This window comes from Falco punctatus, assembly GCF_963210335.1.
Source record: "Falco punctatus genome assembly, chromosome: Z".
In the NCBI taxonomy this organism is placed as follows: domain Eukaryota; kingdom Metazoa; phylum Chordata; class Aves; order Falconiformes; family Falconidae; genus Falco; species Falco punctatus.
The window spans coordinates 10,130,800-10,142,728 of NC_137586.1; the positions used below are offsets into that span (position 1 = coordinate 10,130,800).

Genomic DNA, 11,929 nt, shown 5'->3' on the forward strand with positions numbered 1-11,929 from the left:
AAACTACCTTAAAAAAAGACTTTTTAGCTGGCTCAGTACCCTAGCAAAGATACGAGTAATAATGTAGGGCTGCAGTAAGCACAGTGAACAATCTCTTGCAGTTTAGACTGCAGAATTAGCTCACCATAGTGTCAGATTAGACCAATGCCAGTGAACGGGATGCAGCAGGAGGGACAAAAAAGTTACAGAAAGCTGAGAAAAAACAGTGGCATCTCTTCTGGTGGCGTTACTGGATTAGCTGTAATGTGAATCGTGCCTTTAGTGATTATTACACAGGAAGCTACAAGCCTTATTCTCCTTTTTCACTTTCCTTTTCTCAAGAGCACAATACCCTCTGTCTCTGCTAATGATGCTTGGAGATTTGCAGCAACAAAGTGCTCCATTTTGTTAATTTTTAGCATGGATGCATAATCCTTTCCTTCAAAGACTCAAAATTGTAATTACATTCCAGCTTGTTACTTTGCATGAAAGTAAGATCACTCCTGTAAAGCTACCATCAACTTCCCATTAGTCAAGAAGTATGTGATAATGACTAAAAACCTCTAAGCAAATATAAATCAATAAAACAAAAATAAATCACAAGGTTTATTAATAATTTCTATTGCCTTGTGAACCGTACATGCAAAAATACCTCACAACAGTTTCATGAGAGGTAATATTATTGCTCTACAGATGAGTGTGCTATAACACACAGAACCTTTGTTAGAGTGGAGATTAGATTCAGAAATCCTGACACACTTTTTTTCATTCTGCACTGTCCACAGTGTCTCTTTGTTGCACCTGAGGTCCAATTTTAACTTTCTTTGTGATTAAGATTTCTCACCAAATGTGAAGAAGGTTTTCCCGGATTTATTTTGTAAAAATTGCAATCAATGACATTCTAAAAGGGGAAAGTATGTGACAAAGGTGAAATGAATGTATTTTTCAAAAGATGAAAAGCATAAAGGAAAACTAAAGCAGTATATGAAATTGGAAAACAACACAGCAAAAAATAACAAAATGTAAGCACTGATGCCCTACCCGTTAAAAATATGCTGAATGAGAGGATGAGCTGTCTTCATATACACATCATGATTGGTACATGACTCCCCAAAGACTTCATCAAAATAAAAAACATGCTGAAAAATAAATATGATCTTTACATGAAAATGAATACGTTTCACTTCCCCTTCACCCCCATTCAAAGGTAAAGTTAAATAACAGAAGTCTTTCCAGTGACTTCATATGGCTTTGGATCAGGTACAGAGTGATCTAGCACATTTACCATGTGGCATGACATATGCAGGAACGCATTGTTATGACTAATCAAGAGACTGAGGGTATGGAAAAAAAATAATAAAGGAGGCCAAGATGCCTTAATTTCCCATCATTCTGAAGCAGAACCTACCACAGCCTTCTGACAAGAAAATGTTAATTACAAAACCCCTGTTCTTTAAATGAATCAGCCTACAGATGTACAGTAAGACTGTAACAGTAAAAAGAACTCAGAGTCGCTCTTGACTGTCTTAAACCTAGTCCTCAGTTGTGATTAGATGTCTGTTCTCCAGACTTAAACTTGTGCCAGAGAAGATAGAACCTATTTCTAAGAAAAGCTGGATTGTATTGTCTTGAAAGGAGGCAAGAAACCCCAAAATTTCCCACTCCAGATCTGACCTAAAGCAGCAGGGGCTGTGGAAACACTGCAACAGAGTTCAGTACAGGCTCCTTCTAGGTTAAGAATAGTGTTTGTAGGGACAGAGACAAACATCACATTTTCAAAAGAGCCTCCACAGACTGGTGTCCAACATTTCACTCTCAAATTCACTGCAGTGTAAATTAAGATGGCAGATCTCTGAGAATGAGAGTAATTTCAACAATCACAAACACACCATACTAATGCACAGGCAGATTAGATCAGGGAGTCTCAGCTGCTACAGTCAGCTCAGAGAGCAGATGTAATCTGTGACAGGCCTGCAGTTTGGGTCCCTCCACCGTCAAGCTGGAATATGCCCCATCACCTCCCATTTGCTCTGTACCCCTTGCCGTTCTTTCTATAGGAACCAGAGATTGAGGCAGGGCGAGTAGCCAGACTTGGAAAGTTTTCCTGGGTCCTATAGAATAGACACAGCTGTTGCCATGGCATAATTTTGTTTGGACTACACTGATTGACAGCAAGATTTTGTTTGTACTGACATAAAATTAATTATTTTTTTTATATTAAAATTTTTATATTAAAAAAATTAAAGTAGTTATTATGCACTGAGATACAAAGGTGATAAGCATTGTATAAATGCCAAATATAGGTAGTCAGATGGAAGGAACAGGGTGGAGTTGCTGCATGTGTCACACCATAAAAGGTGGTACATGAACTGGGCCCAAGAGAGCTGTGAACTGAATTTTTACTGGATACTCCAAGTTGTTCCTAGGACCCAGACTGTAAAAATAACACCCAGTAGAGTGAGAATGGATTGCTGCTCTCTAGAAATCACTTATGGTCCTGGTGCTGTCAGTCAAAATTGAGAATTTGAACTATGACAGTACAAGGTGCTTGGGATTAAGAAACAAAGACCAAAAGGGAACTTAATTTTCAAAAGCATTTGAGAACAAAGAGAAGGAGGGAATGAGGGTGTATGTGATTCATTGAAACAGACATACAGTGCTGAAATAGTGAAAAGGAAATTCCTTACTGAAGTACCCTGGCCAGCTATCAGGAGACTGCAGCAGGCAATTCTCCTGCAGCAACAGCATGTAGCAGAGGGTTTTATTTTGGCACTTGCAAAGAAAGCTGCAAGAGACATACTTTTGAGGCTTAAAATTCTGAGCTCAGGTTTTCTGCCACAGGCTGGCATAAGTCAGAAGCAATACAAATATAGTTATGCTGAGCTCACAGAAGAGCCCACCATCTACTGCAGTGCAAGAAATGCAGACAGCCTGTTTTGCCTCATGGAAACTCCAAGCACAATTTGCTTTATCCCAAGCGACTAGCAAGTGCAAGTGACTGGCTCATAAACACAACATTCAAGTGGAGCACGTTACCTGTAATATATATTGGGTGAGATCAACCGCCTCCTTCTTCTCATGAAGAAGTAGCGTTTCTTTATCTTTCACTGTGATGATATTAACCTCCCCACGCCGCTCTTCTCTCAGGCCTAGAGGACGTTTTCGGACACACACTCTGATTTTTTCACTCTCTGTCCATGGAGTCTCTTTCTCAGAAGTACTGGATCTGCAACAACAGTGTAGGTTTACATTTTAAAAATCAGGTTAGTACAGAATCTAAAATATGCATAAATTCGTTACCTTTATCAGATAAATATTTCCGTCTTTAGCGGCGTATCAAAAAAACCCAAAACATGCCTCATTGTTACATGGTGAAGTTTCTGCTGTTTTTTCCTGAATAGACTGATGTCTTTTGTGCACTTTTGTTAAAAGAGTAGCTGTGTTTATACAGCTACATTCCTGAACTTGTTGCTAGACTGGCATATTTTCAGTTGTCCTCAAACATATGATTCAAACTGGCATAATATGCAAGCTAACTTAATGAAATTTAATTTTACTGAAATTATTCAGATTCATGATTGGTCACTTAATAATGTACAGATAAAAGTATGAGCAGATCTTGAAAAGGAAAGGGTATAATATTTAGTTGTTTTTCCTCTTGTACTGATTTTCATTCTTTCTATTACAGGCTGTCAAACAGGCTACAAGTAAATGACCCAATCTGGGAAATAAGATTATCACCAATTCCTATGCAGTTGAAAGAAAACTTGAAATATTTATCTCATCATTGTCTCCCCTTTCGTCTTTTTTCATTAAAAATTATGTGGTTTCAGACCACAGGCAAAGTTATGCTCTTGTGTTTTGGCAAGTCTACTTCAGTTCCCTTCGACACACCTCAGAAACACGAGTTCATTTCATGTTTCATTGATTAACCTGCTGTGTAAAGCATTTTGTGATGCAGCACCCAGAATATGCTTGACTTCAACCAAAATGCATTCAGTTTGGCTTCCCCTTTTTCAAGCTGTTTTCAGCCAAATGAGTAATGATTTTCAGCTTGGATTCGAATGTCAATTTATGAGAAAAAAATAATTTTGATCAAGCCCCAACTTGCCCAAAAGTAACGTTTCTGCCATGCTGTCCAAATGCCTTTCCAAAATCTCTTGATGTGGCAACTGAAAACTAATACAGTTGTCTAGTAAACTAAAACCAAACCCACGAGCTACTCCATATCTCAGTACAACTATGATGTTGTATCACTACTGTGGTGCTGAATGATTCCCCAGAAGCATACAACATGCAGATCATAGATCTCAAGATGCAGTCTGTGAAGACTACACACAAGTAATCTTTACTTGTAATTGGAGTCCCTTTAATTTTAGTACATCTTTCCATGCAGACCAGGATCAGGCCCTGTGTTTAGATGGAAAATTCTTTCCCCTGAAAAGAAAGGCAATGATACTTGAAATAAGATGCTTCATAAGCTAGTGTGAGCTTATGGATATCACTAGGCACAAATGTTGTCCAACAAACGATCAGAGGCTGCGAAGTTTAATTCTCATGTCAGAGGCTGGATTTGGTGACCTTCAGAACAAGCCCATTGTGCTCTAAGAGCCTGAAGGAGGAACGACTGATTTTAAGATTTGGAGAACAGAAAAACTGAAGCCTTGTAGGCTCTGTTTACGAGAGAAAAGGCATAAATTCTTTCTAGTATAGAAACGCATTTAGATGAATATATTTTGTATGGGAACAGAATGAATTTTAATTCTATATGCTGAACCTGAAGTTTAGATTTTCTATTAACCTTTCTTAAGTAGAAACTGTGTTTTATATGAAAATTTTATTACCAGCAAAACAAAAAATCTTGACACAGATAATTAGAAACCTTATTAGGCAATAGGTTAGAAAATGACTATGCCTGTTACTGTCTGCTACTGTCAAAATCAAGCCATTTGCTGTGGGCAAGTGTGAAATACATTTAAAAGAGCTCTCTATCATTCTACCATCTGAAATCATGCCAGTGTTTTCCAGTGTTTCTCACAGATGAGACTAAATTAGCCTTTGCAGTGGTCAGATCACAAGGTGACTGGGAATGATGGATTCAGTGAAGGAGTTAGCTTGCTAAACAGGAATCACAAACCCAAGCGTCAGCAGACTGGCCCAAGCCTGTAATGCACAACATGTACTCTGTGGCCAAAACAGGAGAAAGAGAAAACTCAGGCATGTCAGGAAGAGGATGCTGAAAGCCCACAAGATGAACCATAATGCTAAGCACAGAAGAATGTGCTTAGGAAAAAAGAGAACAAAGGAAGAAAGTGATAACAATGAAGAACATGGCTCTATGACAGGATTAAAATTCTTTAACTCCTCTAGCTGAGCCATGAGGTTATATTTTATCATTTTTTACTTGCCAGCACTGTGAATGCCCTGCCCTTTTAGTTGCACCCTGGCCCAACTTCTAGAGAAGACAGAGAATGTACTAAGATGCATTATATGTAGGAGGTTAGTGAACTTCTCTGGAAGGTGGGGATGAATTTTTTCCCAGTAAAGGGGAGTTATAAACCTCTGTCTTCCATGTCACAGTTTAAGTGCTCTAACTAATATGTCACCTGAGTACCTTCCCATTGTTGCAATAGCATCTATCCCTCCAGGCTACATGCATGCTTAATGGGAGTTGTAACTGACACTGACTCCATGGATCCTCCCATACACCACAGCCTTCCCAGACCAAGCCCCAGCCTCATGCAGCTACATCTCCTCACCACATTTGAAAACAAAACTGCCATGATAGCATTGCAACAAGCTAGATGCTGGTAGCTGAATCAGGAAAAAAGTATTCTGTGCTTTAACAATGTTGCCGGTGGATTTACCAGTGGTTCAAGATAACCATAGCCCCTTCTTACCAGAGGGAAAATTATGAAAGTTAGACAATGTGCTTGGGGAGCAGCTGCAAGGCTTCCTTCTCATCACCACATCTATATTCCACCCCAGCTGTATTCATTCTGCTTATTTTTAAAGCTCCAGTTCGGAAATGTCTTTATAAAAAAATATAGCCATTACAACTTGCCAAACTCATCAACAGACAATGCCATATTTTGGAAAAATAACATTTTGCAAGATCGTCTCATGGAAAGAATGAGAGAAAGAAAGATTGGCCAAGACACTAAGAAACAAAGACTTCTACCCGGAAAGGCAATAAAGACTATTCTTAGACAACCTTGGTGACTAGCAGCTGGTGAAATTCAGCTGATTCCTTCTACCAGGCTTGGCAAGTTGCAAGTGCTTATTAATACCTCTCTTCTGTATAAGATTTTGCATTACTCTGTAGTGGTAAGGTTGCTTATTTGGAGGTGATAAAGACAGATTCTTCTCCACATTGAAGAAAGAATTAATTATGACTGATCTGAAATATAACAAAATAAAGGTGACTGATTATTACCTGATACAGGAATGAGGTAGTCCATAATTATATCCTGAAATGTGAGTTATTCTTTGTATGATAGGAGCTTCAGAATCCCCCAGGAGAGGAGCAATATCATCAGAAACGGTTGGACAGCTCAGGTCCTTTTTTGTGCATATTCCAGGAGTATTTACATCTCTTCTAGTTAATGTGATCAGCTCTGGATCATGTGATTGAATGTGCCCCAACATTTCCCCTACACTGTTCTTCTCTTCATTGGCACTGAAGTCAGATGAACCATATGATTCAGATTCAGAGTCTTTAACTGTTCCATCATTTTCTTCAAAGAAGGACTCAAAACGCAACTGTCTACGGGGACCTGATCTAGTCACCTGAGGCTGAATGAAGAGGCTGCTTGGTCGAAAATCTTGCTTGCTTAAATTTGCAATGTCTTCCTCTTGCATAATTTTGATTATTCTTATGAGCTGAAAGAGTCGTTTGCGGTCATTCATGTCATGGACCCCCAGTTTGGTATAATCATTCATTGAAACTTTGGCAAGCTCGTCAATCTTCTTAAGACCAAAGGCAGCAAAATGGGGATAGTATTTTTCAAGTTCTGCCTCACAAAGGCATTCATAAAGGCATGATGCCATCTTCAAGCTGAAGTCTATAAGAAATGAAAAAAATTAATATTGGAATCACATGAAACATCACATGTAACAAAGTTACTAATGAAAAAACCACACATTTCCTGATGCCATTACCTGCAGTTAGGCTAGAAGCTTAATTCCAAGTTTACAATACACTAGACAGCCAAACACTACAGAACACAGCAATAACAACAGTAAACTAAACATGAAACAAATATTTTATATATGAAACTATATTTCAGAGTTACAGACAATACACAATGATGTGCAAGAAATGCACAGTGCAGTGTTACTTACTGTTGCAGAGTTCCCACACGCCTGATGTCTATTTGATGAATGCCACGGCTACTGAAACCCTGTCCTCAAGCTACAGAATGTAAAATGCCTAATTTTAGACACTCAATTTAATATCAGGGCATGTGGTCTAATGTGGTTCAGCTATCCCTGGTTAACTAACCAAAGGAGAAGAAACTGCATTTGTCCTCACCTCAAGCTGAGCAATTAAGAACATTCACCTTATAGATGAACTACAGCAAACTTGTAGTTCTGTTGTGTAACTTTCTCTTGTATGTCATGAATCTTGTGACAATTTCTAAGTGTACTTGACAGAATTACCAAAACATTATGTGAAATCTGAAACACAGAATTTCTCTAAATCTATATATGCTACTGGAACGCCATACTTGCATTCTTGGGAAACCCCAAAAAAGCAGCATGCATCACTGTAAGGTGCGCCAAAAAAACCCTCAACTCCTTCACTCAAGTCTCCCTAGCAATGCACTGTGCAGCTGTCTGCATCCAGATGGATTAATATGTGCAGATATTTTTACTTGCTCCATAAAATGGAAAAATGATAGCACTTCAAGTATCCATTGCCCACTGCTTTTGCTTCCCCAGATATGAAAAATCTTTCTGGATCTAAGTGCTTTCAGGAGATAACTCCAGTGTCTCTCCATCCACGGAACTGCAACCTTACAACCTATGAAAACTCCTATGACTAATGAAGGAGTAACAAATTAATTAACCATGGGGAAAAAAAATCAAGCAATCATCATGGTGATAGGTTCCAGCATTTCTAATTACTTTAAAACTCAAGAGCAGACAATTTTCTAAAGGATTTGGTCAGGTTCATACATGACAGAATTCAGGGGAAATAGCAGTTGTCAGTGAAACCCTTTTGGCATTTCAATTGGTAATGCTCTAAAAGGAATGCCTTTCTCCTTATTAAAATAATATCTTAATTTGTCCAAGACTGTAAAGTTTGTTGTGTTTGAAGACACTTTTTCTAAAACAGGCACATAATTCTTCAAAATAAACTGGGTTTGTAGAGAAATAAGAGGAGTATTGGTAGGTTTTCAAGAATCCTAAATTTTTAATGATAATGCCACCTTCTGGCAAAAGAAAAAAGACAACTTTCTTTTTTTTCTTATAATAAATAACCTCCAGTATTCCCTCAGTTACTGTCAGGATCTAATTTTGTTTCTTCATCTGAGAACATTGTGTTCTGGGGCAGAAAAATGTAACATCCTTCAGTGTGGTAGTGTCATATCAAAGTCCAGGTCTCGTTCCCTGCAGAAGTATGGTGGCTTCACTGAAAACAGGATTGAGACAAAAGCCTAAGACTTCTTAAATAGTTGGATGTAACACATTTTGAGAAAAAAGCGAATCAGAAAGGAGGTATAATTCTCCATGAGCACCCAGTTATAAGCTCAGGTAGTCTCAGGCCTAAGAAAAACTTCTCACTCAATCTGTATTACAACATCACTTGTAATTCTTAGCTATTCAGTGTTTGCCCTTCTCATTTAGCTGGCAGAAAGACAGCTTCACTTTGAAATTTTCACCTTCTTCTCACATAAGGGACCACTTTGGCATTGACAAAAAGATGCTGAAGCTGGTCAGTGAAACAGTGAAGTCCATGACAGTGCATCTTTACCTACTAATACACAAGAAGCTAGCATCAAGAGAGAAACAGTTAATGGTGATATACCTTACTACTGGAACACATGAGATGTTTGAAGGGGCCTATCAGCCCATCATCTTTATGTGGCAAACCAGAGTTCTCTACAGCTTACTTCTTATGCAAAGAAGCCTTACAAAGGTCTTAAAAAGCTGCCAGATATCAGTAGTGAATAAATACTTGTAAAAAAGCATTAGAATTTTATATAAAGGGACCAACTCAAAGCACAGAGTAAGATCACAGCCTATCATCAGAAAGCTCCTCCTTTTCAGTAATAGAGGGGTTTTTTCAAGGTCATAGAGCTGGGGAAAAAAATCAGGCATAAGTAGTAGAAATGAGTGTTACATTACATGTATTCTGAAAAAAATTAACACAAAATTATGCTCTAGGAGCTGATCCTCCATTTTAAAACACTTTTAATTATTAATTAGCTTTTACACAGACCATTTCATTCTCAATGCACTTTTCAAAGTGGGGAAAAGCCTGACCTTCAGAGATTCTAACTTAGTGAGTCTCAGTTACTGTGCATAAAATAAATCACATAAAATCCCTACATAGACTATTTTGAGAATAAACCAGTGGTAGGCCACTATATCTTGATCCTTATTAATCTCTGATATATTAAAGATCTCAGTGCACTGTTCATTTTAATAACATTCACATACCCTGTTATTCCACTGTAGCTCACTCATATTTACCTGATAATTTTAGCTGACTGCTAATACTCCCGAGTGTCACCACCGAGACATGACACAAGTATCACTATATCCATACTTTAAACTGGGGAAACTAAGTAATCACAAAGTGAAGAAATCTTATGTGGCACACCTAAAAATACAAACTAATGCAACTATACACTTAATCATGCAAATAATCCAAGATAATTCTGAATCACAAACTCTTGTCTGATCATTAAATAATTGTATTAGGCACAATTTTCAAGGGCATCTGTTCAACATAGTACTTGTTAATCAGTGTACAAAACCTACAGAGCACCTTGTTTACCTGCCTAACATTTTGTGTTATGCAATATAAATACCTTATAAAAACAAAAGTTAAGAAATTACAAAATTTGTAAATGCACATAGCAGGTAGGTATGTTTCCTCTCCTGACCACAACTGTAGCGGTGTATTGTACTCATTACTTGTGACGACATATACCCCAAACAGACAGGCTCTGTCTGTGCCAAAGTGTTTGCTGGTTTTTGAAGTGCAAAAAGCAGAAGACCAGAATGAAGCCAATCTGGCCATCATACAACAGAGAAAAGGGTGATTTATTAACTCACACCACCAGTCATCCACCTTTATTTCTTATTCATCTGAACATCAAGCTCCTTTTTAACTGTGATACAAAGCCAAATCTGACATAGCCCTCCAGAAGTGAATGGCTAATTTGCTTTTCCACAGCACCACACAAAATGGATTACCTTTCATCCTTCTGAACCTGTTCTTCAGAAACTAGGGTATGCCTGTGAAGAACGGGGTCAGGGTGTGGCTGCATTTTTATAAACAGAAGATCTGTAATAAGAGATCATTTGTACTGTAACATGAATTCATAATTTTAGTTTAATGCAGTAGGCACGCATCTATGAAACGGCGTTTGATGTTGCAGCAGATCCCTTTGTAAGATCATAGGATTACACTCCGCAACTCCCTGTGCACGTACACAACATGGTATTAAACATTCTGCTGCTCATTGGACTAAGTGTTGTAGCAGCCTGTTTTGAAGGAACAAAGCTGAATACTAGCAATAGATAACCACTTAAAGTTTCAGTGTAGTAAATGTAATTGGAGAGGAGGGAATACTTTTAATGTTAAATGACAACTATTTTACAGTTGGACCACGATGCAGGGCTTCTCCCTGTAGCAACACCCTTACTTCCTTTGCTACTAACACAGTTGGTTACTAAAACTACAATTAATTTCATTCCTCTTTGAAACAGACTTAAACCAACAACAAAATGTTGGGGTTCTTTTTGTTTTCCAACAGTATTTTTCAATTGGCAAGAGAGTGCTATTTTTTATAATCATTCCTTCATACTAAGTATAGTCTGGTGACCTCAGCAGAAAAGACTCCATCCTACAGCTGATCCCAGACAACTGCTTAAAACAACAGCTGCATGGAAATGGGAAGTGTCTAATATTCAACCACACGCTAAAAAAATAATCTGAGTTATATTGGGATGCTGATTATTTGAAAATTGTGCCCGAGCTTCTCCTGCCTGTAAAATTTACCAAATAGCTTTCAAAATGTATTTTATAATTGTGTCAAAACAAACCACCACGCATCTGGAATTACACTGTATGACTGAGGAGGGGGGCATAGTTACTGAATTTAGCCCCGCAGGGATTTAGAGCTTCCCTCACTGAATTTAGCCCCAGACCGAGGAACTTTTTAGCTTCACCCCCTGGAAGAAGGGGTGTAGGGCTGAGGCAGGGGCCCCACACCCTGCCAGCTGCCAGGCCGCTCCTGCAGCAGCCGCTGCCTCTCCCCTGCCACCCGCGGTGTGCCAGTTCTCCTCTCATCTTTCCCTGCGCTATTCCACTAGCAGCTTTTTCCTCTCCCTTCCCCGCACACACCAGAGCCGGGCGGGGCCCGAAGGAGGGGGGCAGCCCAGCATACCTCACCGCAGCCAGCTCGGAATCTACGGGGGACAGGGCTCAGGGATGCCGCGGCGCTGCCCCACCACTCGGGGCAGGTGATGGCCCCGGGACAAGCCCCCCTCGTCCACCACCACCACCCCGGCACGGCCAACCCCTCCGCCTCCCGGCTGGCACCCCCGCAGCCGCCACAACCACTCACCGACCGCGGCGCCGCTCGGCAGCAGCGACTAGGCCGCGTCTCCATAGCAACAACGCTTTTCCCGCTTCAAACGCTCGCGCGCAGTCTCACACCCTCAGACAGCGAATAGGAAGACGGAGAGCCGCGCATGGGGCGTGTCCCGA

The 11,929-nt window shown here is 39.5% G+C and overlaps 1 protein-coding gene across 1 annotated transcript in view; it reads right to left on the reverse strand.

The window, feature by feature from the left end:
* The window catches only part of KIF24 (kinesin family member 24), a 33,559-nt gene extending 21,781 nt beyond the window's left edge, over positions 1-11,778 (reverse strand). Inside the window, exons 1-4 of the mRNA XM_080371146.1 lie at positions 10,411-11,778; positions 6,416-7,043; positions 3,016-3,205; positions 1,021-1,118 (exon numbers count right to left, since the gene is read on the reverse strand). Coding sequence (XP_080227272.1) covers positions 1,021-1,118; positions 3,016-3,205; positions 6,416-7,043; positions 10,411-10,417 — 923 coding nt within the window. The 5' untranslated portion in view covers positions 10,418-11,778. The remainder of the gene's footprint in view (positions 1-1,020; positions 1,119-3,015; positions 3,206-6,415; positions 7,044-10,410) is intronic.
* Between the last annotated feature and the right edge of the window lie 151 nt (positions 11,779-11,929).